Source organism: Coloeus monedula, assembly GCF_965178545.1.
Source record: "Coloeus monedula genome assembly, chromosome: 17".
NCBI lineage: Eukaryota > Metazoa > Chordata > Aves > Passeriformes > Corvidae > Coloeus > Coloeus monedula.
The window spans coordinates 10,389,654-10,415,485 of record NC_138797.1 but is presented as its reverse complement, the minus strand read 5'-3'; the positions used below and the strand labels follow the sequence as shown (position 1 = coordinate 10,415,485).

Below are 25,832 nucleotides of genomic sequence, written 5' to 3'. Positions count from 1 at the left end.
GCTCCTTTGTAGGGGAAAGACACTGGGCCAGAAGCCCATGGGGGCTGCTCACTCCAGTCAGGTTTACCATTAGGATATCAGGACTCAAAACCAAATCTCCTCCTGCTGATATGTTGCTTTGTAAACAGGGACTCCAAGACTCTTTTGTAATTAAGATATTTTTCTCCATCAAAGCCACTGATAATGCAACTTTCTCTGCTCCCTGAACTGGGGTAGGGAGTTCTTGGAGGCAGAGGAGCGGGGGGATAAACCTACTGCCCCTCTGGCTTAGGGAGGTTAAATATTATCCTTTTAAAACACAGATTCCCTACTTAAACAGCCTGGTTATCCTGTTATAAGGCCCTTCTGCTGCATTTCCATGAGGAATACTGGGGTCTTTATAGGAGAAAACGCTTTTTCCCTGCACATGGCCAGACCAAGAGCGACACAGCCAGGCTTCTTTGGCTGAGCTGAGCAGGAATGCTGCTGTGAGCCTCACATCCCAGGAGTCAGCCCCACCTAACCCTGGGCTGTGAGTAAGAACTGGAATGAGAACCCCAAACGCTGGGATCTTTTTTCCCTCGTTGTAGATCATGGCTTCTGGCAGGAGCAGCAGTGTGACCCTGCAGTCCCTGCTGCCTGATCGAGCCTACAAGGTGACCCTTTCTGCCATCCACTACACAGGAGAGAGCGAGAGCACATCCACAACGGGACGGACAGGTACAGGGATCAGCTGGAATGTGCACATTCTCCATCACCCTCCATCTCTCAGCCTCCAGGCAGCCTCTGCTCGGACAATAATGGCCTCACTTCCACTTGTCTCTGGCTGAGGCCAGGGTTTTGCTCAGCAATAGAATATTAGCCTTGAAAAGTGGAAATCCTGCCCCAATTTCTGTAGTCCTGTGAGTTATTGGCAATTCTGGGATGAGCGGGAAGGGCTGGCGGCCCTTTGGGTTTTGAGCCAGGCATCACAATCTTGAATAACAGAGCTCAGGCATGGCCTCAAGTTGAGCTAGGAGAGGTTCAGGTCAGATATTAGGAAACATTTCTTCACTGAAAGCGTGGTTGAGCACTGGAAAATGCTCCCCAGGGAAGTGGTAGAGTCACCGTCCCTGGAAGAGCTAAAAAACCGAGCAGATGTGGCACCTGCCGATACGGTTGAGTGGACATGGTGGTATTTGGTCAAAGGTTGGACTTTGTGATCTTTAAGGTTTTTTCCAACTTTATGATTTTGTGATTGCTTTCTCTTTCAGCTCCGGTGTTGTCTAAATTCCCTTCCATCCGAGGATTTGCCCCACCTAAAACAGAGGGTAAATAATCTCTAAAGTCATGCTTTGTTGGTGGTGGTTTTTAATTCAGTAGCAAATAGCACAGTGTGGGCTTTGCAGAGCAGCAGGAGGGGTCCATCAGCTCTTGACAGATGTCCTTGGGGACAATCCAAGGACAACCAGAAACCACAGAACTTCTTAACATCAGGCTCAGTAAAGAGACCGATGGTATTTTAGAGGACTTCTGCACAACTTGACCAAAATGTAGTGCAGGGAAGTGTGACATGTTTTAAATTAAAATTCCCTGTAAAGTCCCTTATTAAATTTAATGAACGTATGCTCTCATAGCTGATATAAAGCAAACTATGAAACGGATTAGTGAGAAATGTTGAATTAAGAGGGTTATAAAAAGTTTTTAATAAGTAAATATTAGAATGCAGATATTGTGGCAGCGCTCCCTTTTCCTGACTATTTGAAACTATTCCAAGCAAAATTTCAGTTTTAAAATTTATTGAGTGAAGTCAAGATTGAAGAAGGAGGCAGCTTAGATGAGAAAAAAAAATTAGTTTATAGGCAACAAAGAACATACCAGATTAAGTTTTCAAGTGGTTTATTGAGGTGTTCAGATCACAGTGGAAAAGTTCTGTGAACTTGCAAGCAGAAAACAATCCTCCCAAAAGGCTGATGAGTCACCTTGTAGAATTTAACATAGCTGTTTGGCTATGACAGCTGAAAAGACGATAGAAGAAATACTAAACTCTTTATGTTTTATAAGGTACCTTTTTTTTTGAAGAAGGAGAGACAATATGTAGCAATGCCGGGAAAACAGCTGGATGTGCAATAAAAGACTCTAATATTGATATATAACCAAATTATTGAGAAAAATGGTCTGACGTTGCAGGAGTGAATGTTTATTGCACAGTGAGTAACTGCACTGGGCTGGGATTTGGAGAAGACAACAAAAAAACAAAGAGAGTAATAAGACAGCAGGAATCCTAGGCTGCAAAGTCTAGGGAAAGATTTTCAAAGCAGAAGTGTAACTGCCAGTGTCAGGGATCCTTGTCCTGACTCTGAGATGCTTCACCCAAGCTGAGCATTGCCTGATCAAAGAGCTGTAAGCAATCTCAGAGCCTCCGACCTGGGAAGGAGGGGAGAATTGCCAGGGATGTCAGCAAGAGGGACTCTGGGGCCTGGGTGAGAGTCAGAACGAGCTCACTGACTCCCAAACAAGAAAGTCAGATACCTGGAAATGGAGGAGCTTGCAGCCTGCTTTGGGATCATTTCTTTTTTGTTTTTCATTCACCATGCTTCAATTCCAAGAGAGCTGGAGAGGGAGAAAGGTGTGGAATGATAGAACAAGGGGGAATGGCTTCAAACTGACAAAGAGCAGGATTGGATTAGATGTTAGGAAGAAATTGTTCCCTGTGAGGATGGGGAGGCCCTGGCACAGGGTGCCCAGAGAAGCTGTGGCTGCCCCATCCCTGCAAGTGTCCAAGGCCAGGTTGGATGGGGCTTGGAGCAACCTGGGACAGTGGAAGGTGTCCCTGCCCATGGCAGGGGGTGGAATGAGATGAGCTTTAAGGTCCCTTCCAACCCAAACCATTCTCTAAGGTTTAGAAAAGTTGGTTTCTGGAAGGGGAAGGGGAAGAGGAAGAGCAGTGTAGGTAGGTGATCCCAAATAGGTAGATGATCCCAAATGCAAGGACTGGTTGCGCTCAGAGTTTCAAGGCTCAAGTTTCAGAAAGTGATTTTTTAATGGATTTCCATAGATTCCTTAAATAGTTTTACACCCAGTTCTACAGGAATTATGGTATGTAAAAAATTAAGCATCAGTTTGAACAACGGAGGTTCACAGCAAGTCTTTGTGTTTAAATCCTGGCTTTAGCAGCCCCGTGGCCATCAGAGTCATAGGTTTGGGTGCCCTTTCTTCATCATGAGGAATGTCATTGAAACTCCTCAGGCTTAGGAATCTCGGGTGTTTTGGTGCAGGTCAGTCACCTCCTTTAAATGTTTTACACATTTTACAAAAGTTAGGCGTGAGAAATGGAAAGCCCTGCTTTGGTGATGAGGCAGGAAATGGCATTGAGGCAAGAATGGCAAGGCTATGCCGAAGCCTCAGTACGATGATCTCTTAGATTCTATTGTCCTGATGACCTAGAAAACCCCTTGTGAAACAGCCCATCTTTCTAGTATCCTTGATTTTCAGGGACATTCCTCATTTTGCATCAAGCACTCCCTTTGTCCCAGCTCCCTCTGGCATCCATGGCCTGGGATTTACATGGCAGTAGACAATTGAAAGTAGTATTCACGAGCTGTTTCCTAAAACACCCCCTTACCCGAGCCTTTACAGAGTGCTCAGAGCACTGGTGCCTCATGTTCCAGCTTCACATCCCAGTCTCTTCTCCTCTGGTCTTGCTTTTTGTCCTGTGGCATCTCAGAGGATTCACCAAGAGGATTTTTGAAAGACAAACTGCAAAACTTTTTAAAACTCTCTGTGTTTTCCTAAAGAAATCAAAAGCCAAGTTCTCACATTTTTGCTGCGTGTATTTTTAATTTCAGGTACAAAATTTGCAACTGCATATATCTTTATTTTACCACACTACTAAGGCACTGTAGAAAGAAAAGAAAAATGTTTTGATGTCTGTTTTTAAAAAAAAAATTGCCAAAAGTGATGGTTCCTTGTGTTTCATATCATCAGGTGCCAGGTGAGTTAGTCAAAAGAAAGTGATCATGGAGATGTTTGATGATGAAAGACACTGCTTTTATTTTTGTGACTGGCAAGCCAGGAAACAACTTTTATGTTTGCATAAACATCAATTCTCTCTTTCTCCATACATGTATAAACAAGGTTAAAGTCCAGGCTCTGAATGAAGCTGCAGCATATTCTAAGTTTTGCTATGCTTTTCTTTGCTCTGCCTAAAGGAACTGTGTTCATTTTGCTTCCATAATCCCCTGCTGTCTTTTTTTCCTTTAATGGTTTTCCCTTTTTATCCTGTTCTTACAGCCTGTCCCACCATCACCTCCACGGAAGGTTCCATAAGAGGTACAGTAGCATATCCAAGCCCTGGTGCTGCTGGGCTGTGACTGAAAACACTGCCTGGTCTTGATTTGGAGACTCGTGCAAGAGCTGAGTGGGGGGAAAATGTCCCAAAGAAAAGGGGAGAAGTGCGAGAACCAAAATTGGAACATATATTTTGCCAGGTAGAAGGATATTTTGCAGTACCTGAATTGTTATGTTCTTCTGCTCCATCAGCTCCGTGCTCTTGGCTGTTAGTGCTTAACACCAGGATATTCAGCACCCTTAAGGAGGTAAAGCTTCAAACAGCCATTGAATTTCAAGAGGATTTGAATTCCTAACTCACAAAGGCTCCTCAGACCCCAAACCTCTCAGTCTGTCCCCAGGATCACCTGTGCATCCTCCAGAGGAGGTCTCGCTGCCCGAGGAGCTCTCTGCAGTCAGGCTGCATAGACTTACTGGGGCAGCGAGTTCCCCTTTCTCCTGTCTGTGCAAGTGTTTCTTACTGAGAAACCGTGAGTTCTGCTTAGAAAGGGATATCACCTCCTTCCCAGAGAGTTCTGTGTCACAGGTGAGACTGAGAAACTGGCTGCAGCTCTCAGGTCTGGTTAGTCTGTGGCTGAGTCACTTCATCTTTGCCCAAGGCAGGTTGGACGTGGCCCTGAGCAAACTGACCTTGCAGGTAACACCCCTGCCCACGGAACCTGATGATTTTAAGGTCCCTTCCAACTCAAGCTGTTCTATGATTCCATGATTCTGTTATAATAATGGGATTGTATTTCAATATGTTTTAAATTGTGACTCAAGCCTTCTCTTCCTGCACATTTTAAAGGAAGTTTCAGTGGCAGAAGCTCCATACCAGAGATAAATGGCCCTCAAGTAGGTCATTTATTTCAGCAGACTCCCTTGTACTCTTGAGATATGAAAAAAATAATAAAATAAAAGCACCCTGGGCCAGCCCCCAGGCAAAATAAAAACTCAAGCCAAGAAACTGCAGAAGATTGTCAATGGTGAAGGGGTGAGGGAATCCAGACTGAAAGCACCACACCGAAATGAAGCCCTTCCATTTGCTGAGGAAGGAACCATTTCCTTCATCCCAGTCTGCTGCAAACTCAAATAAACTCAAAAAGAATCCAAAGGGCGAGATCTTGTCTTACTGAGCAGAAAACTGAAATGAAAATGACTTGGAGCTTTAATGATGAGCTGGGGGAGAGAGACGAAGCTGCCTGAGCCAGAGGCAATGTCAGAGGAGAACCTCTGTAGCCCACACAAGGCAGGTCACCCCTGGGTGTCTCCTGAAAATGGAGAGAAATGGAAATGTTCATATTTTAAAGGGTTTTTTTCCTATTTTTTTCTGGCTCTTACATTTAAGACATTTCAGAGTAGAAATAATTTTCTCTCCCTGCTAGCAATTACTGGACTGATTCCATGCCTTTTGAAGATAATACTTTGTGTGTAGTTGAAAAGAAGAAAGTGTTGGAGTAGCATCTTTCTTGTTCGTTTTTTTTCATTCTGAAGATTTGAAAACACAATTGTGAAAGTCTCCATCCTTTGTCCACTCTCCTTCAAGAGGAAGAGATTACAACAAATGTGCACACAAACTGATTTTCCCTGGCTGCCATTTGAGGAGTACACTCAAGCTGGTGTTGTGTCATTACGGGCACTGTCTCCTGTCTCCTTCTCTGTGCTAATTCAACCTGCTCTTCAAACACACTTCTTTTGCACTCTTGTCTAACCACTGATTTGTCTGTTTTCCTTTGTTCCAGGATTTGATTTGATGGAAGCTTTTGGCTTGGTAGAGAAGGAATATTCCTCCATTAAAGGCGTAGCCATGGAGCCCTTTATATTCAGTGGTTCCCGCACCTTCACCCTGTTCAGAGACATTCAGCTCACCCAGAGGACCAGGTGGGAGCAGAGCTGCAGCTGTTGCCATCCTCATCCTCAGTCTCATGCCATGTACACGGCAAAGGAAGGTCATTTTGGGAAGGAATGGTGTAGCCCCGCTGGCAGCTTCCAAATGAAATGATAAATATGACGAGCTAAATCAAACCACTGGTAGATTGAAAAAACAGCCAGAGGGTTTTTACTTAATGTATTAATAAATAAACACCTGACTTTCCTCAAGATGAGTTGTCATGCAGAAATTAAGGGGACACAATAGTATTTATTATACATTTGTACAGCCCAACATTTTCACAGTGCTGTTTTTGGTTTCCCCAAAATCACTTTTTTCCAGCTTTTTTGTTGCTGTGATGGACATGAGGATCCTGTCGCATATGGACACTGCACCAGTCTTTAAGCATTCTGTCCACAGCCACCTGCACTTCAGTGATGGCAGTTTGAGGTCACATTTTCATCTTCAATCCCTTCTCCCAAACATCTCTGGTTTGGAGAGAGATCTTTGCTTTAGAAAATATCACTCTTGTGGCTGCTCTCTGCAGCCTGAGCTGCATTGGTGAGAGGGAATAACCACTGGCTCTGGGTTGTGGCTTGACTCCATTCTGTTGCAAATGAAGCTTCTCCACAGGGTCCCGAGTGAGCCAGGCAGCTCCCATGACCTCATTCCTTTTTTTATGATTATGAATCAGGAGTGATCTGACTCCTAACATTCATTGCTACTTTGTTTAAAGCCTAATTACTGAGCCACTGACTCTGCTTAATCTTTGTTAAAGAAGCAAAGCTGCTTAGAGTAAACAGAGTCGGGGAGATTCAGAGAACCCTTTGGTCTGATTACTCAGAAAATGATGGGCAAATCCTTTTGTTCAGCTCTTATAGATGCCTTTCCAAGGACACCACCCCTTCAGAAAGCGAGAGAGAAAGAAAAAACTTGTATTATTTATGAATCATTCCTGAAAAGATGTCTGATGGGCTGTGTTTATGCTGTGCCAATGTGTCCTGTTTCAGATTGCAGGCGTGTTTCAGGCAAAACCAATTTGACCTTCCTTTATTGCTTTGTATCCTCTCACTGCTGCCAGGCCTAAATCCTGCAGCAGGGATGTGGGGACCCAGAGGGGGCTTTTCTGTGGGCTCAGTGCTTATCCCTGAAGGGCATTTACACTCATTTAGGATAATAGAATCATTAAGGTTGGAAGAATCACTGAGTCCAGCCATTAACCTAATGCTGCCAGGTCTGCCACTAAACCATGTCCCTAAGCCAAGAGTTTTGTGCCAAGGTTTAAAGATTCACCCCATGATGCATGGCAACCATTTCTCCCTCTTGAAAAGGAGACCTGGGGGAACCTGGCAGGGATGTTTTGTAGGCCTCCACTAGTCTCTCTTGTGAAAAGCATTAAGGCTGCACTCACTGAGGCAGCTCTGGCAGTGATGGATTGACACCAACTGCTCCTGGAGGACTGAGCATCCTCCAGCCATGAGGAGAAGGCCCCCATGAGTGCTCATCACTCAGCACAGACTTCAGCAGGTCCAGGCTCTTTCTGGACATATCACCATCAACTCCCAGGAGCAAAGCTTTTCCAGGCCCCCCTGCCCAGCAAACACACGGGGTGAGGCCGCAGGATGTTGCCTGGTGATTTAAATCACCGATGTTCCCTTGGTTTGTGTCATTCCAGTGATGTCCACCTGTTTGCCATCCCACCCGAGCACACCATCATCATCCTCCTGCGCCTCCTGCCCGACACCCCCAAGGAGCCATTTGCCGTGTGGCAGGTCACAGACGAGGACTTCCAGCCTCTCCTGGGTGTTAACCTTGACCGTAAGCTTTCTTGCTAAATACATTAAATTCGGGTGTTTCCATACATTTTGCAAGCAGCAGAACTCACTTGGATAATTTTAATCGTTTCCTTGCTCAGCAGCAGTTTCTTGGGAAGCTTTGTTGTGGCTGCCAACCTCACATTTAAAACAAGGCCCAGTGCAATTAAAAGACATGTTTTCATTTTTATTCTACTTGTAACATATTCTTTATTTTTACATATCTTTTTCCATTGTTTAAAAGCATTTCTTGATAACATAGGAAATCTTCCACCATGTTTAAGCCTAATTATTTACTATTTTATATGTGTGTGAAATCAACTTCTCTTTTAACTCCAAGATGTTTTCTGTCCTATTTTCCCTGTAGCCAGTAAGAAATCCTTGACCTATTTCAATCATGACTACAAGGCTGATTTACAGGAAGTCTCCTTTGACCAGCAGGAAGTGAAGAAGATATTCTATGGGAGCTTTCATAAGGTCCTTGTCAAGAGAGGGAGAAATGTGGCTCATGATCTCACTCTGCTCTGGGAGTGTTTTGCCAGCAATGTGTGTTGTTCAAAGTGAGGAGTGATTATCCAAATGCTTTGCATCCTGGTTTCCAGGGAATTGGCCAACCTCTTTGATATGCTGAAATTCATAATTGTAAAGAATTTAAGTGGATCTCATGATCAAAATGTGATCTCCACATATTGATTTTTCCCTTTTCCCCCAGACTCCAAAAATTGAGGTGTTTTTTAGGTCTTTATAATCGGAAAAAATTGAAAAAAATGGTTTTTTTTTTTTAGAATTTAGAATTTTGATAACCATTTAGTTCTGGATGAAAGGAAAAGGGAATCCAGCCTTAAGAGAAAGCCACTTTATCACTCATAACAGGGTGGAGGTTTTGGCTGTGTCCTCATAGCAAAGGTGTTGCACCCAAATGAGCGATGAGCTCCTCCTGTGGGTATCTGTGGGCAGGTTCATTACTCAGCTGCAGAAAGCTTCTCCCAAGGAGAGTTGTGGGCATCAACAAGGGAAAGCACATACTAAACTTATTCCTGAGCCCCCTCGATCCATTCACTCATTAAAAACACCCCACCCGTGCCAGCAGCAGGCTGCGGATGGGACGGAAGGTGTTTCTGTCAGTAGGAGACCCCCTCATCCCACCATGGAGCTCCAACACCCCTTTTTTTACCTGCTGCCCAGGTGCACGTGGCCGTGAGCCACTTTAAGGTCAAGCTCTATGTGGACTGCAAGAAAATAGCAGAGAAACCCATCAACACCCTCGGCAGCATCTCCACCACCGGCTTCATCATGCTGGGAAAAGTGACCAGGACCAGAGGGCCCCGCAGCGGCTCCGTGCCGGTGAGTCCTGGGAAGCGCTGCTGGAGCTGGCTGGGGTGGGCACACGGGCAGGAGTGCCGTGTCACATCACGCTCACTGAAGACCTCCAACACTGCTGTGATGCACGGCTGTGTCCTGATCCCACTGATCCTCGGGGTTTTAATGAGCTTTCCCAGCACAGGGAGAGCGTTTTTGTCCTCCTCAGCTCCTGCCTTGGTGTGGGGACCGTGATGGGGGGCAGCAGCATGAGTGTGTCCCAGAGGAGCCTTCTGCTGGCTGCATCCCCTGGGGTTGGGGAAGCACAGCACTGAGATGCTGAAGCAGACAGGAGGGTTGGGGAATTGCTTCTGCAAGGAAAGTTGTGCACATCAACCCACATGGGGTGATGTCAGGAAATCCTGGTCAGTATTTACTCAGTAAATACTCAGTCAGTATTTACTTGTTTCCTGAATAAATTCTGTGCAATTTGATCACAAGCCTGTGGCCATCAAGGCAGGAATCTGTGCTTCCCTTGTCCCTCCCAAATTCTCCCTGCTACCACCTTTAACTAGACAGGTCTGGCCAAATAATGAACAGCGTTGTGCCGTCCCTACTGCCGTTGCCTTTCAAGCACAGCAACATTTCACATCTTCCACAGCTCTGCTGCCCTTGAGAAGACACAGTGCCTCATTACTGGTTATCATGGAACCTTATTTAATTTAAGAAATCTTTAAATGCCACTTGATCTGCTGGGCTCATCTGTATCCGTACGGTGCCTATCACCCTCCCTGGGCTGTACAGCTCGCTCCTTGTTAAATGCATGGAGTGAAAGGAAAAAAAAAAAAGAGAAGAGAAATGGTGCTGAGGAAAGAAAGATTAATCTCTGCCTTGTTATTTTGTTTGGCCTTGTGCAGTTTGTGCTTTTCTGTTAATCAGAATGGGAAGATGTGGCTGCTGTGAGGGAGGCAGTGAAAGACCAGTTGGGGTTTCTGGGGAGGGGATCACATCTGCCCTGGGAAATGCTGCTGCCACATTTACTCTTCTCTCCATACCCCCAAGGGGAGCAAATCAAAGTTTGCTTTCATGTTGTGGTGGTGCTGATGCCCAATTAGTTGAGAACCTGGTGCTATTGCAGGGCTGTGAGTAAATTGGAGACTTGCTGTGAAGCTGTTTTGTTGACTTGCTTAGCAAGACAGAGACCTGAGGGCTTGTGGAACGCTCAGTCTGGGGGTAGTTTTCATGTTGTGGCTTTTTTGGGGCACAGTTATAATTGGGACCACACACAAGAGTCCTGTCAAATCATCCCTGAAGATTATTTTTTTCACTTGAACTTCATAAGATTTGGTGACGGGTGGTGGGAGCCAGTGCTACTTTCTTATCAAACTCTCTTTTTTTCCCCCAGTTCCAGCTGCAGTCTCTGAAGATCTTGTGCAGCAGTGTAGGGGCAGAGCAGGACAGGTGCTGTGATCTCCCTGCAGTGGTAAGACAAGAGGCACACTCTTGTGTGAAGGAAGCCGGGGAGAATGGGACAAGTCCATGGCACTGAAGTGATGCTGCAAATGGTTTTGATAGACTCAAGAGGGAAAGCATTTTTTCCCCTCTTGGGAATAACACCAGCATGTTTCTTGATGAAGTAAACAAAACTATATTTGCTTCAAAAAGAGTGAAAACTTCAAATTCCTGTGCAGTGCTTGTTTCTCCTGTCACAACCTCATCCAGGAGCCCTGGCAGTCCTACAGCTTTGCTGCCATCTCATGAGGCACAGCATCCCCCACTCTTCCTTTCACTTCTCAACACAGAGAGCTGCTATGTGGGGTGTATAAATATGTAGAAAGGAGAAAATTATCTTCCAATATGTGTTTTGCATATTGCAGGCAGGGCTAGTTCATAGGTTTTTTGTCTAAACTTGTTATTCAACAGAAAAAATAAAGCATTCGATTGCTCACAAAAATCTCTCAGTGGAATAGAAAAAAAATCTGCTTTTCTTCAAGTAAAAGACTTAATTTTGAAACACTGAGTGAGCCATCCTGCTCTTGCTGTGCAGCTGCTCATGATTGTTTTTGGCTTGATTTCATTTCAGAGGGATGAGGACACCTGCCCTACCTTGGCTCCTGCCTGTTCTTGCACTTCTGGGCGCCCGGGCTTGCCAGGACCCCCGGGGCCCCCTGTAAGTTCACCCTCCCACCCCGTGTGTTGCATGTGCTGGTGTTGCTTCATTTTTTGTGGCATGTTGGGCATGTGGATCACACTCCTGGGGCTCTGGGAGGTTTTAGAATCACAGAATCCTTCAGGTTGGAAAAGATCCTAAAGATCATTGAATCCACCCATTAATCAGGGCCACCAAGCTCAGCACTAAACCATGTCCCCAAGTGCCACATCTACCCCTTTTAAATCCCTGTAGGGGTGGTGACTCCACCCCTGCCCTGAGCAGCCTGTTCCAGGGCTTGACAACCCTTTTGGTGAAGAAATTTTATCCTCAGGTCTAATCTAGACCTCCCCTGGTGCAACTTGAGGCCATTTCCTCTCATCCTAACTCAAGGAGCTTTTCCAGGGCAAGGCTGAGAGTTTCCCTTTGGATTTTGGATGGTGATGAAATGGGGAGATGGAGAGTTGGCAGCACAACAGCTGCAGCTGGGAACAGGCTGAGCAGCTCCTGGTGCCACATTAATCCTCTTAGGAGAGGAGGACGGGTCACCCTCAGTGTCTGCAGAGATTTCATCTCACGAATTGGAGGCTCTGAAACTCTCTGTAAATTTAAAGAAAAAACAACTCACAAAAAAAATCTTTCTGTCTGGATCCTGTTGGAGTCTTGTAAGTGTCTGTGTGGGTGGACAGTGCAAAGAGAAAGGGGAGACTTTGCTATCCTGTCTGTCCCCAAAGCTCTCTTTCTGAATGTCACTTGCAAGAAAACCCTGAAGAAATGAGGGGGAAGAGAAAACAGTCATTACATATGCAGTATGCTCAGGAAAAAGAGCATAAATTCTGCCCTATCCATTAGGGATGCAGGAAAGCTGTCATGGGCTTAAATCACAGGAGAAAATATTCCTGTTAAACACTAGGGAGCAGTTATAAAAAAAATTGCTTTTTGAAAATTTGCGGGGAAACATTTGATTTGCACAAACCAGCTGAAACCTGACAGACAGCCTGTCCAGAGCACCTCAGTTCAATCACTCCAGGTGCTTTTCTTCTGGAAAATAACCATTATGGAAACATTTGCCTCCTTTTTCAAGTGAAAAGGTCTCGGATCACCTCCTGCATTGACCTGTGGTTTAGCTGTGAGTTCAGTTCTGTGAGAGGAAAGTGCCTCATTGCAGAGTAATTACTTGCTCATTCTGGTGGAAGTTTAATTAACAGCACACTCCACTGTCACAGTTTGCTCCAATATCCTAAGTGCATAATTACCAGCTTGCATTCCCCTGTGGTTTAAGCATCTCCACAGACAACTCCTTAAAGAGCAGGACTCTTTAAAGCATTAGAGGAAATCGGGTTTTGACACATAACCTTCTCCTCACACCACTGAACCCCTGGTAATTTGCTGCAGTTACAACAGCACTCACTGCTATTTTTAAAACTCCAGTTAGCAGGACATGTCCCACCTTGTATTTTTCACTGTCCTTAATCAGTGTTTCTGACCAGATCCAGCTGGCTTCTGGAATGAGTTTCTGAACACTTCTGAAAGCACTTTTCCCAAAGTTCCCTGCCCGTGCTTCTCAATTCAAATCCACGTTTTTATTGGATTCAAGAACAGCAATGTTCAGATTAAGATGTCAAAATTCACACACAATGAGTTCATGCCAGAAGGTTGGTTTCTTCTCCACACCCAGCGTGTGGAAAAGATCCTAAAGATCATTGAATCCACCCATTAATCAGGGCCACCAAGCTCAGCACTAAACCATGTCCCCAAGTGCCACATCTACCCCTTTTAAATTCCTGTAGGGGTGGTGACTCCACCCCTGCCCTGAGCAGCCTGTGCCAGGGCTGGACAACCCTTTTGGTGAAGAAAGGCAGAGCTAAGAGGCAGAGCTAAGCCAGGTCTCCCAGAGCCAGGTGCTGTCCCTGATCTCAGCACGTATCTCTTCTCTGGGATGGAGAATATAAAACCCAACAGAGTCTCAGAGGGGTGTGGATGTGAGCACCCCTTTTTTTCCTTCTCAATGTGTTCCCATGCCCATATGAGATGTCATCTCAGCATGGATCCACTGAGGGAGTTGGAGGGAGCTGAAACAGGTTGGAACTTCCTCTCTCCCTGCTGGGACTGAGTGCTGTGTTCCCAAGGCTGGTCATGGAGGGGCTGTGCTGTTCCTTTCTTCTTCCCTTTCCTGCATTTCCTGGACAACTCAACTAATTTTCTTCTTGTCTCTATTTGGTGTGAGCTCTGTGGGGCAGGAAACATCTTTCACTGTGGGGCAGTGAAGTGCACAAAGTTCTGTCCCCCAGGCTCCTCATTACAGTGCAGTAAATATGATGGTGTTCTTTGTGTCCCACTGGCAGGGCAGCCCTGGGAGGAGAGGACCTCAGGGGGAGCAGGGAGAGCCAGGACCCAAGGTGAGTCCTTAGGCTGGAGATTATCTCACTGCACCAAGCTGAGCCCAAACAGAGTCTTAACAACACATCGAGGAGGATGGGATCACTTATCATTAATTAAATGCTCAGCTGGGCTTTGGAAATTGAGATCATGAGCCCAGTTGTGCTGAATTAATGCACTGTACATGGTCAGCAATGCCCTCTGAGAGCAGCTGTGCTGGGACAGGATCAGGCTTTGCACTGTGCTTGTTGTTGCTGCCAAGCCTCCGGAGCAGACACATTGGTACTGCCCTGGGGCTGAGCAGCATGAGGAGCTGAGCACGGGGAATAGCTGGGTCTGAATCCCCCAGCCCTGGGGATGGGGGCAAGCCCTGGTGCAAGTGTTCACAGCACCTGGATCAGCACAGGGCAGAGCCAGAGCAGCCCGCTGGTGCCATTTTTTGGGATTACATCTGGGAAAGCAGCATGGCTACAGGGGAAAGGCCTGAGGGAAGGAGTGAGAATGGATACAGATCACAGCAATGGGCTAAGGAACGTTTCCCTTTGCTCTCTGACTATATTGAATAACAGGAATAACTGCTTGGAAAGGTGAATTGTGCTCTGCAAAGCACCCTTTGCAGCTTTTCTGTCTGCTTCCATGAAAGATGAACCAAAATCTTGGATCTAAAATACAAAGGCAGCTGAGGTTACCGGAGATGTCCTCAGTGCCCCAATTTCATCTCGAATCCTGTAGATGGTTCATGCTGACCCAGCTCAAGCAGTGCAGCCCATGAGGACAGCAGGCACCGACCACTTCCCTTCCCTATGATTGTTTCCTTGTCTTTGGTTTCAGGGTGAGCCAGGCCCACCTGGACAAGTAGGACCAGCGGGTCCCAGTGGCCAGCAAGGCTCTCCAGGTTCCCAAGGAATCACAGTTCAGGGCCCTGTGGTATGTGACCTCTTCCATTGCCTTTTTTTTTTTTGTCACTTGCTCTTTGCAGTTAGAACCTGTCTCAGAAATGGGTATCAATACTGTGATTTATGAATTTACATCACCCTCACTAATAGCTGAACAGCTGCAGAGGGAGAGATGACAATCAATGAGTTTTATGCTGATGAGGCCCTGCACTTAATCATTCTGGCCAAAGCTTGTTTTTGTCCAGACTCTCCTTAACGGGCTTTTGTTGAAAGCAGCCCAGTGGGGTCCCTTCCAACTCAGGATATCCTATGAATATTCAGGTATTTTGCTTTCCAGCGATCATCACTGCTTGGCAGGGAGTAGTGGCAAGAGCTGCCACATGTTTGGGATGGCAGAAATCCCCGTGCACATGCTGTGGCTGTAAATTACCCTGGAACACTGCAGGGAGCAGGAACAACCCGGGACATGGATGTGGAGCAGCAGGATGCTCTTTGCCTTAAAGCGTTCTGCCACACACCCAACTGTGTGCTTCTGTTTTTATCCAAGGGACCACCAGGAATTAAAGGAGAGAAAGGAGACACTGGAATCCCTGGCATGCAGGTAATGGTAAACACCACTCCTTCTACTTGTCCCGAAGATTTTCCCTTTTTTTCTGAGTGACTACTTGAGGGAAGTCTGAAAAGTTGTTGCTGTTGTCTGCTTGGGAACTGTCATTTTGGAGTGTCATCACTTTCCCAAGGGAAACTGAGTCACTTGGTGTAAGAAAGATAAACGTACCTGGAAGCTAGATATGATGGAATTAAAACTGGGACAACAGTCCTTGCTCTGTTTAATGAATAAATCTGTTTCTTCTTTGACATTTTTCTTCTGTCCTCTGTTACAAGATTAATTAGGGCAGTGATAATCAGATGCTGACTTTACCCAGCCATTCTGATTTACAGGGCATTCCTGGTGTGCAGGGAGCTCCAGGCAGGGATGGACTTCAAGGCGCAAAGGTAAAACACTTCACCCCTGAGGTTTTATGTGAGGTTGCCTAAAAATCTGCTGGGAGTGTCCCAGCAGAGACCCAAAACATCCCAATGCACTCAGTGTAGAAGTGAATGGTCTTTTCAAAAAGCCAGAGGGACTGGGGAAAAAAAATGGGATCATTTCAAGTTTGGCCAAATTTGAGCAGGTGCCACCCTTCTTCCTGCTCAACAGATGCTTTTTTTACCCATTTGTAGCAAGTTCCTGTTAAAAGCAGCACATGGAAAAACATCTCACTGCCTATGAGGTCTCTTAGAATCCTCTCATTAGTAAATGACTGGATTTGGTTTTGCAGGGTGTGAGGGGACTAGAAGGCACAGCTGGACCTCCAGGACCTCCTGGACCAAGGGTGAGTACTCGCTGTGAGTGATGCACATCAAAATCTGTTCCTCAGCACAGTTTCGTGGTTTCACCTGAAAGTGTCAGGGCAAACCCCCTTCGCAGGGTACCATGGGGAACACCTGGCACATTGTGCAGGAGCCCCCTTTCCCTGCCACTCTCAGTGTGAGAAGAAAATTCTTGGCTTCCTCTGGCAAGTCCTGAGGAAGCTTCATCCCAGCGCGGAGATTCTTGTTTTGCTATTTTCACTTTCCTGACACTACTTCTTTCCAGCTGCTGGTTGAGTTGGAGGTGATTTGGCTTGCTAGACCGAAATCAGCAGGAGCTGGAGGATACAGGCAGTGTGAAAGGTTTCCCCCCACATCACTGCCAGTATCTGCTGCCAGGGCTGGAGCAGAACTTTGAGATCTGTTGATTTACAGCTGTTAATTGGAAGGCACCACAGAACACTTCATTTTACTTGGGAAACTGAACCAAATTTGGGTTTAGTTGATGGCTGGTGGACCTGATAAGTTACTGATTCTCACAGCTGAATCTCACATCTGAGTCTCACTGCTGAATTATAAGGAATTTGGCAGTAGTTGTGCTAAGTTATTTATGGGAGCCAAGGTTGAATTCAGCTCGTAACTTTGACTTGTTCATCCTGGGAAGATGTGGAGCTGGCAGGGTTGAGCCTCAGCTTTATAAATATGAGGAAAGCACTGTCATCTTCAGAGCAGGCTCTGCAAGCTGTTCTGGTGCTGCCTTGAAAAGTTTTCTCATTTTCACTGTTCAGAAAAGTTGCTAATATCTACTGAGTTTAAATGTAATAGCTGGAAAATTCTAAAAGAAAGTATTTCTGCTAGTTGTGTTTGGCTAATTTTTTTCTTCCCTTTATGGCTCCAAAAGGCACAGAAACTTCACAAAGAGGAGATGAATGACCACAGAAGGTGCTTCCCACTCTCTAAGCTGCTGTTAATGTTGTAAAGTATTAGAGGCCAGCACAGGTTTTAAAGGAAAAAGAAAACAACCATGTGGTATTGGGAGGCTGAAGAAAGGGGTTGTGCTCTAGGCTATGTCTAAATCTGAATATGTAATGAAGGATCAAAAGCCTGTAGAGTATAAACTGCATTGCAGTTTGTTGGTAAAACTCAGCTTTGCTGGCTTGGCCATAATTGAGATGGTGATGGGAAATGATGTGAACGTAACTCACACACACAATGTGCTTTTAACAGTGGGCTCGTGGCTGGACAGGAAACTTAAGGCTACTATTCCCTTGCTTGAGTCCTCTAAACTCACACTGCTGGTGGCCCTGTAGCCCTTGAACAGAAAAAGAAGTTTGGAAATAACTGGATTTTTAATGTCTGCAGGGTTTCCAAGGAGCAACAGGCACCCGAGGCAGCAGTGGTGAGAAGGGACCTCCGGGTGATGTTGGGCCAACAGTAGGTTTCTGCTTTTGGGTCTCAAAGAAGGCCAAGGCATGGAATAATTGAATGGAAATGAGCTGTTCCCACAGCAGCTCTCCTTCAGAGTCTAAAGGATGCTTTAAATTCACACTCATCCTTCCTAAGGCAATGTCTGGGCAGTCAAAGCCCAGGCTACTAATCTGTTGATAAAACATTCAACAAATCCCACCTCCCTTCGCCCTCTGTAGATTCACCTGCTACACAAAATCTAAACAAATTTCTGGTGTAAGCTTCTAGAATAAAGCAAGAGAGTCACTCCTGAGCTATAGCAGCCAGCATTGGGCTTGTAGGTGAAACCCCAGATCTAAATGTCGCAGGTATTTCTTCTCTTCAGATGTTAAAAACCACCTGCCCAGTTGGGAAATCTGTTGGAAGATCACAGCTGAGAAATTTCTGCTCCCCTGCAGATGGTGCTTATCCCACTGCTCCAGTTACTGATTTATTATTATTTTTCTATAAAAACAAAGTGTTCCTATAACTTAAAGCTTTTACAAGCACTGCCAGAAGGAAACAACAAGAGTGTGAGAAACAAACTTTGTGCTCCATGTCCCACTAATGTAACCCACACCCCCACTGAAAGTCTTTGTTTGTTTTCTGTTCTTCCATGCCTTAACTTATTTATTTTTATTTTTTTTTTCCCTATAGGGGCTGCCAGGTCCAAAAGGAGAAAGAGGAGAGAAAGTGAGTTTTTCTGGTGCCAGGTGACACTGTCAGTTCATCTTACACTCAAAAGAGTGGGTGTGGTAACCTTAATTGCAGCCTTTGCTTACAAATACAAGCCAGACCTCTCCAGTGATGACTGTACCTATTGCTTGTTGCCTTTCCTTTCACCTGCAGGGGCTGGGCTGGTGGGATATAAATAATCCCACAGCAGTCAGGAGCTCCTTAGTATCATTTGTAGTAATGAAGCAGAAATGTCAAACGCAAGTCTATTCTTTGCTGAGAAGGAAAAAATCCAAACCCACTTTGTTCTGGTTTAATGTGTTGCAAAAGGGAACTCATCTGCAATAATCATTGTCTGTGCCCCAGTACAAAACCCTGGCAGTCAGGACATCCACACTACCTTGGAAGGTTATTTTGTTGGGAAAAGAAGTTTTTCAGGTTTTTCTCATCCTGACTTCTGGTTAAATTAAAATGCCATGTCTTTCTAGGAGTCATTGCCAAGATTGATTTACGCAAATTTGTCTTCAGACAGGGATGAGGTGCTTTTGTCTCAAGTTAATGCCTCAGAATTATAATTTTTAAGAGCATTCTCCTTCCAATCCCACCAACTTTTCTTTTTCTAGACTTTTCTTCACACTGGAACTTTCAATTTCCCCCTCCCTTGGGTGTTGCACCAAGCAGTTTTTTAAGCCTGGATTATCTGCACTGTGATCCAGCCAGAGATGTATGTTTTATAAACAGTTCTGGCAGTACATGCATTAGGTATGAATTTTCAGTCAGTGTTTATTTTTAAGCAGGTTTTTGTATTTTTATCACTTTTCCCTGCTTTACTAAAACTTTCTAGAGGGCCCCTTATACATGATTTATTCAAAATACAGGAAGAATCAATATTCATAGAAGATGGAGTCAAAGATAGGACGTTGTAATATCTGATCATACTAAATGTTTTACATATCACAGAACACTGAGTTATAGACTTAGCATCTTTTCTGATAAAATTTGGGGGTGAAATTTGCTCTCCGTTTTTTGGTAATTATTTAGATTCAGTCTGGGCCTTTTGATGTGCAGGAGAAAAGCAATTATTGATGTTTCCAATTTCAATTTTCTGGTTTCAGAGCTTTGTGATAAATAAATAGAGCTGCATTTCACAGTAATTAATATCTCTGGAACGCAAGCTGAGAAAATGAATGGGCTGAAAGCTATCATGCATTAGGATATCGATCCTTTCTAAAAGATATTAATACTTCCTTTTTTTTCTTAATTAAAAAAAAAAAATGCTTCATTTTAGGGGGAGCCACAGTCTTTGGCCACAATTTACCAACTCGTTAGCCAGGCTTGTGAGCGGATGATTCAGAGTGAGTACAACCAGCCCAGCTCCCAAGTGCGTTCATGTGGTGATAGGACAAGGGGCACTGGCTTTAAGCTGGAAGATTAGATTTATATCAGATATAAAATTGTTCCCTGTGAGGATGGGGAGGCCTTGGCACAGGGTGCCCAGAGAAGCTGTGGCTGCCCCATCCCTGGAAGTGTCCAAGGCCAGGCTGGATGGGGCTTGGAGCAACCTGGGACAGTGGAAGGTGTCCCTGCCCATGGCAGGGGGTGGAATAAGATGAGCTTTAAGGTCCCTTCTAAGTCAAACCATCCTGTGAGTCTGTGATCCTGTGACTCTCCAGCAGTGGAAAACCAGAGGAGAGACAGCCTGAAGCCGTAGTGATCCCAGGAGCTCCACCACCCTGTGGCCTGCTGAGCACCACAGATAGCAAATGTCCCATCTCAGGCTCTAAGCCCTACTTTGGCTTTAGCAGGTGGCATTAGCACAGAGAAGACCTGTGAAATATTTATTTGCAAAACCCTCTGGTGTTTTGCAAAGCCTCTTTTATTTCTTAAATGGAGAAGCTTGAAACTAATTTGACAGAAATTATTCTTTCAGTGATATGTGCTGATTCCTCCCAAGATGAGGCAGTTTTGTAAAGCTCCTGTGCTGTGATGTGTGAAGAGAAGCAGTGGCTTGTCCAAGGTCAGGCAGCAAAGTCATCACTCAGCTGCCCATCTTCATCTTCTGCCTTTCTCAGTTGGGACTGACAGCTTTTTAGCACTAGCTGATCATTTTGAGTACCTTTTTAGACAAAATCGTTTGATTTTATGTCTCTTCTGAATTTCTCAGCCAAGGAAACATTTTTTTCTGTCTTGCCTTCTCAGCTCATGTGTTGAAGTTTGATTCATTCATACATGAACATGCAAGGAAACCAGTTCCCATTTGGGAGGAAAGGTTAATACCAGGAGAACCAGGACCACCAGGTCCTCCAGGCCCACCTGGGAGCAGTGGAGAAAAAGGAGAAAATGGCATCCCTGGACAGCCAGGCAAAGATGGGTATCCAGGAGAGAGAGGTATGGACAGAAGTGTTCATAAACATTTTTCACTGTATCTTTGATACTTTAACTAAACATCTCAGTGCCTCAAGCAGTAATGTAAAGATAATCCATGATATTATCTAATTTCATTGCTGTTTTCCTTTTGGACTTCTCAGTTCTAGGAAGAGACACCGAAGTTATAAATCTCAGTGAGTAGGGAGAAGCCAGATGGAGCCCACTCTATCTTCAAGCTCTGCATTGAGGGAAAGGCCAGTTTGGCACCAGTTTGTAGGTTTGGGGGGGATGGAGAGTTTAATTTTAGAGGGCAGGAGGTTTTTCCTATAGAAAGGCAAAAGAAGCAGCCTTTTGGGTGAACACATGGTGGTGGAACAGATCGGCTTTGGACAGAAACGAGAAGTGTTGGAAAACGCTGATGTAGGGCATGAGGCAACAGAAGTAATCTTTAAATGGGAAGCAAGTTTCTGGAGCAGTAGTTTCAACAATGAAAGACTCAGATGTGACTAAAGAAATAGATTAATGTAATCTCAGAATTGGCCTCAGTTACTGGACACAAATGAGTGAAAGGTGGGAAGATGTTTTGCTTGGATTTGCAGATGATGTTTGTCAGTGGCTCAAGTAATTGTTCGTCAAAATAAAAAGTAAAACATTGGTTTGAGCAGTGTCCTAACACCTCGGAGTAACTGGAAATGTTCTGTTTAACTCCTTCCTCCTGCAGTAATCAGTCCTAGCTGGTATCTGCAGAGTTTATCAAAATGTCACTTCAGAGCAAAGGGAATAACAACCTGCAGATTTTTCCAGCCTGCCAAGCAGGAGATGGGAGAAGATGAATTTCAATGAAAATGTCCACCTGAAGGACATGGCTGATCGAAATATTTTCATCTTAAAACAATGAAAAATCATATTTCGTCAAAATGTACCTGTTTTCTCTGAGAGGTACTGGTTTCATGAGTAATTTAACATGAAAACAGCAATCCTGGCTAACCAGCACCTGGTCAAAGAGACAGCTCAGCTTTGTGATTTGTTTGATGCACATGAAGGGCACAGAGGTGGACCTGACCCTCAGGCTGGTGCAGTAACACTACTGCTATGAATTTCTCTGTGAAAAATGTTCATTCCCACCCCTCTTGGGCTGCAAATCAGTGCTGTGTGGATCAAAGAAATCAATGTCCTGTTGGTCACAGCAAGAGTAGGTGCCCGGACTGAATGAAAGCAGATGGACGTTTCTCAGTGTTGCCAAGGGCTGTGACTCCACTTTGACATGTGGGGAGACTGCAGGAGCCTCAATGCAGGGTGAAATTTGAAATACAGTGAAGCAACGCTTATCTCTTATTTGTGAATAGGTGCCCCAGGGCCCAAAGGAGAGAAAGGGATGTCTGGAGCCAGTGAGGAAGGGAGCCAAGGACCCAGAGGCAGAACAGGTAGAGTGACCACAACCTCTATTTATTGATCCAGCAAGGCCATGTGATGGCAACCAGCTCTCAGATTCAAAGCATCATCCAGCTGAAGGAGCACTGTGGTGGGGTTGGACTGACCTTCCCACCACAGCCCTGCTGGCAGCATCCTTGGTTCCTCTCTGCTAAGATGCAAGAGATTACTCCAGGCAGCTTCTTCCCTCTGGTACCCATTCCCAGGGGATGATGTATTTTAAGGACCTGAGACACATCCAGGCAGTTTTAGTTTTGCTGCCTTTTTGCATGCAAGACCAGATGCTCAGGAGATAGAAGCTCTGAAAATTCAGCTCGTGGAACATAAGGGTTTGTGAGTAATCTGTGAGGATTTGGCGTACTCCTCCACCCTGATCCCTGCTACTTGGGGTCTGTGGGAAGTTTTCCACTGGCATAACAAACCAGGCACTGTCAAAAGAGTGCAGTCAAACACATTCTTCATTTCATTTTCTATAGCTGAGATGTGAAGACACAAACCCCAATGACTCTGGGATGGATCCTGGGGTTAAGGTGATTCTCTGCATTAACGTGTAGGTGGATTTTGGGTTCTCATAACCAGGCTCCAGTTTCAGCCAAGCTGGGCACCCTTAAGGTCAAGAATACTGGGATTCAGTTACTGGGATTCAGAACATGTTTTCCAACAGGCAGGTCCTATTTGTCCACCAAAATGAGGAAGCCATGCTCAGAAAATTACCTGCCATGTAGGATGGAGGAAAATACAGAAGAGGTATCACACTGCTAACGCAGATGTGCTACAGCTTACAGTGCTTCTCCTTCTGCAGGCCCTCCAGGAGAAGTTGTGCAGGGAAAACCAGGTCCGAAGGGTTACCCTGGGAATGCCGGTCCTCCAGGTTTCCCTGGTGCCAGAGGGCAGCCTGGGCAGCCTGGGTATCCAGGGGGCTGTGATATCTCTGGATGTTATGAGGCCGACAGAAGAGGTAAGTCCTGACTATGTCAGTACAGAAGTTATGATTTTATGGCTGGTCTCTGGTTACTTCTCTTCAGCCAGGCAGAGACCTTTGTTCATCCTTCAGGCACCATCAGTGCTGCAAAGCCTCCTCTGAAAAGCAGTCAGGGTGATTCCCATGCAATCCACATGGATAAAAGCCAGCTCCATGGGCTGTTCCTCAGCCATCTTTCAGGGATTAACACATAACTGCAGCAGTAGTCAGGCAGGTGGGGAGTGATCATGGGGAATCAGTTCTTCATGTCCCCAGCAATGTTTCCATGGGGGATGGAGCGAGGAACAATTCCTCAGTTCCTACATTTACATTTCATGGAGGCTCAGTGGTACAAAGACCTGGGCGATGAAGAAATTCACTGGCATGGAACAAAAGGTTTACAAGGGAAAGGGATTAATTCTGTGCCATTCCTTCTCAGACCTTGACACTGATTTATTCATTTGCTCAGTGGCTTCATCCTTTCCACACACAGGTTTTGTCCCCTGATGGCTGGGGAGGAGGCGGCTGAAGACACTGCTTTTCCCTGGAAATCTCTGGAAGAAAACTCCACACACTCCAAAAGAAGCAGCAACCCGAATAGCAGATGTGTTATGTTTTTTTAATGCTCCATCATTTCTGTATGGACAAGTCAATCAAACTCCACAGCCACAGCCTTTGTCTGGGGGAGCCATCTGTCTGCACAACTGCAGTGCTCCAACTCACATCGCACGTCCCACAGCGAGAAAAAAGGCACAGCTGGACACTCAGGCTGACAGACTTGCAAGAAGAAGAAATAGTGTATTGAAATGATCAGAAATAACAGATAATTTCTGCCTGTTTGTCTGATTGTGGTTTCTCTATGTCCATTGTCGTTCTGTGTCCCCAGCACAGAGAAGAATAGCACCTCATGACCAAAGAGGCAAATCCACTGGAGTAAAGCTGCATTTTCTGCTGGCTGCCAAGGTAACAAAGTCTAGCTCCATCTTGGCTCTTTCTGCTTTTGGCAGAATGCTGATGGTTTCCTTGCAGGGGTGTTTTGTACACCAACATTGCAGCCAGAAATCACCTCACTGTGATGTGGCAAACCACTTCCACTCCTTCTCTGGGGCTTGGTAACTCAGGCAAAGCCTTACATGAGTCACAAACGTGTGCTGAGAGGAGCTGGAGATTAACCTACTGCCTTTTCCATGTCTCTCTCCTGCAGGCTGAGTAGCTACTTTACATTTTATCAAGTGGAATACTGAATAGCTCCGAGTCTGGCTTTTACCCATATGACATGGAAGTAATTGTCATGTTACACCCCTTTCCTTGCCATCAGCTGAGATGTGTCTGCAACAAACCATGCAGATACGGAGAAAAATGTTCCTCCTTCTTTGCAAACACTGCTTCAGGCTGTGCTGGATCACTGCCTATAACCTGCCCCTGCTTCAGAAACAAACCTTCCTGAGCTCTGATTTAAACCCTAACCCTACAGCAGAGGGGCACAAAAAGTATCAGTACAGGTTTTTCAAAGCTGTTAAGAGGTAAAAAATGGAGCATCGTGCACATTCCTGTGTATTTCTTCTGGATGTGTAATTTCTGCAATTACATGCAGGCTGGCAGCCTGGGTGTTCATACAGCTACAGCCAACCTTTGAAAATTTGGCTGCAAATGTATCACATTTAGAAAGCAGATTGCCACATCAATACCAAGGAGAAGAGGTTTACCTTAGGAGAATTGAGTTTTTTAGACAATGAGTCCAAACATTATTTCTTCCTGTGATTAAGGAAAAGTCCTATAGAGCTAAGAAAATCTGCTAAAGGAACATCGGAACATGTCAGACTCTTGTGGGAGCCACCCTGCAACAAAAGTGAGATAAAATATGGTTACTGCATCCTGTAAGTATTTAAAGTAGTCCTTGGCTTTACATGTGTTCATTCTCTAGAAACTCCCAAGAATTAATATTTTCAGTATGACATACATTCCCTTTGGAGAATACAGGAAAATGCACAGAAATGCCGCTCTGATAGAAGTAACATTTCTGTTCACTGTGGAGCTCTCCAGACTTGTCTTGCCATATAAAATGGAAACCTTTCAGCTCAGATGAAGAGTTGTTGCAGACAGAGCTCCAGTCAGAAGAAAAAGGAGAGGTCAAAGGAGCTGGAGGTTCCAGCACAGCAGGAACACAGTGTTCGGAAGAGACACATTCACAGGAACACCCTGCACAGGTGTTGGGAGTTGAGGTGTTGTGTGACCTGTTGATACAGGTCAAAGAGCTTTGGAACTGTGCTTTACCTATTCCTTGGAAAAAAAACCCAACAAACAAAGCAAACCTGCATTAAGTTGGTTCAGAATGGTTCTGAATTTAGCACTGAGTGTAAACTCCAAAGCTGTGATAACTGGCAGGTGAAAGCAGTGGGCAGCAAAGGCAGGGAGGTAAAAGGAGTGCCTGCAGAGCAGACCTGAAGATTATTACCATGAAATGGTCACAAAGTGGGGAAGGTGAGCAGTGCAGTGAGGAATATCTGCATTTGCAGGTAATTACTCTTCTTTTCTGACTTAAGCCAGTGCAGCCAATTTCCCAGTTCTGAACTTGCTGTTCTGCCTCTTCAAATTAGTGACTGCAGGTGATTTGAGACAGAGCTCCTTTATGTTTCTTTATCAACTGTTTTTTAAAATTGCTCACGTTCCCTCACTGCCTGTCTTGGGATATGATCCATTTTGATAGAATTTCAAGTAACATTTGCTTTTGTCTGATTATTTCAGATACAACAGGAAGGGTCAGGCTTTAACACAATTGGGTCCCAGCAGGGCTATTGATTAGGAGACAGACAACCTGCACAAACAATTTGCCCATTTATCTTCCTAAATTTTGTCCCATGAGTAGTTTTATTTACTTGAAATCAAGGATATTTAGTCCAGGAAG

General features: G+C 45.1%; 1 protein-coding gene across 1 annotated transcript in view; it reads left to right on the top strand.

The window, feature by feature from the left end:
* COL20A1 (collagen type XX alpha 1 chain) overlaps nt 1–23,704 on the top strand; it is a 50,648-nt gene extending 26,944 nt beyond the window's left edge. The window contains exons 20-40 of the mRNA XM_082292995.1: nt 570–699; nt 1,233–1,289; nt 4,252–4,290; nt 6,030–6,168; nt 7,833–7,975; nt 8,339–8,448; nt 9,157–9,315; nt 10,676–10,753; nt 11,354–11,440; nt 13,765–13,818; nt 14,630–14,725; nt 15,242–15,295; nt 15,637–15,690; nt 16,017–16,070; nt 17,410–17,481; nt 18,151–18,186; nt 19,457–19,523; nt 20,368–20,556; nt 21,882–21,959; nt 22,769–22,924; nt 23,421–23,704. Coding sequence (XP_082149121.1) covers nt 570–699; nt 1,233–1,289; nt 4,252–4,290; nt 6,030–6,168; nt 7,833–7,975; nt 8,339–8,448; nt 9,157–9,315; nt 10,676–10,753; nt 11,354–11,440; nt 13,765–13,818; nt 14,630–14,725; nt 15,242–15,295; nt 15,637–15,690; nt 16,017–16,070; nt 17,410–17,481; nt 18,151–18,186; nt 19,457–19,523; nt 20,368–20,556; nt 21,882–21,959; nt 22,769–22,924; nt 23,421–23,434 — 1,866 coding nt within the window. The 3' untranslated portion in view covers nt 23,435–23,704. The remainder of the gene's footprint in view (nt 1–569; nt 700–1,232; nt 1,290–4,251; nt 4,291–6,029; nt 6,169–7,832; nt 7,976–8,338; nt 8,449–9,156; nt 9,316–10,675; nt 10,754–11,353; nt 11,441–13,764; nt 13,819–14,629; nt 14,726–15,241; nt 15,296–15,636; nt 15,691–16,016; nt 16,071–17,409; nt 17,482–18,150; nt 18,187–19,456; nt 19,524–20,367; nt 20,557–21,881; nt 21,960–22,768; nt 22,925–23,420) is intronic.
* Nucleotides 23,705–25,832: the final 2,128 nt, after the last annotated feature.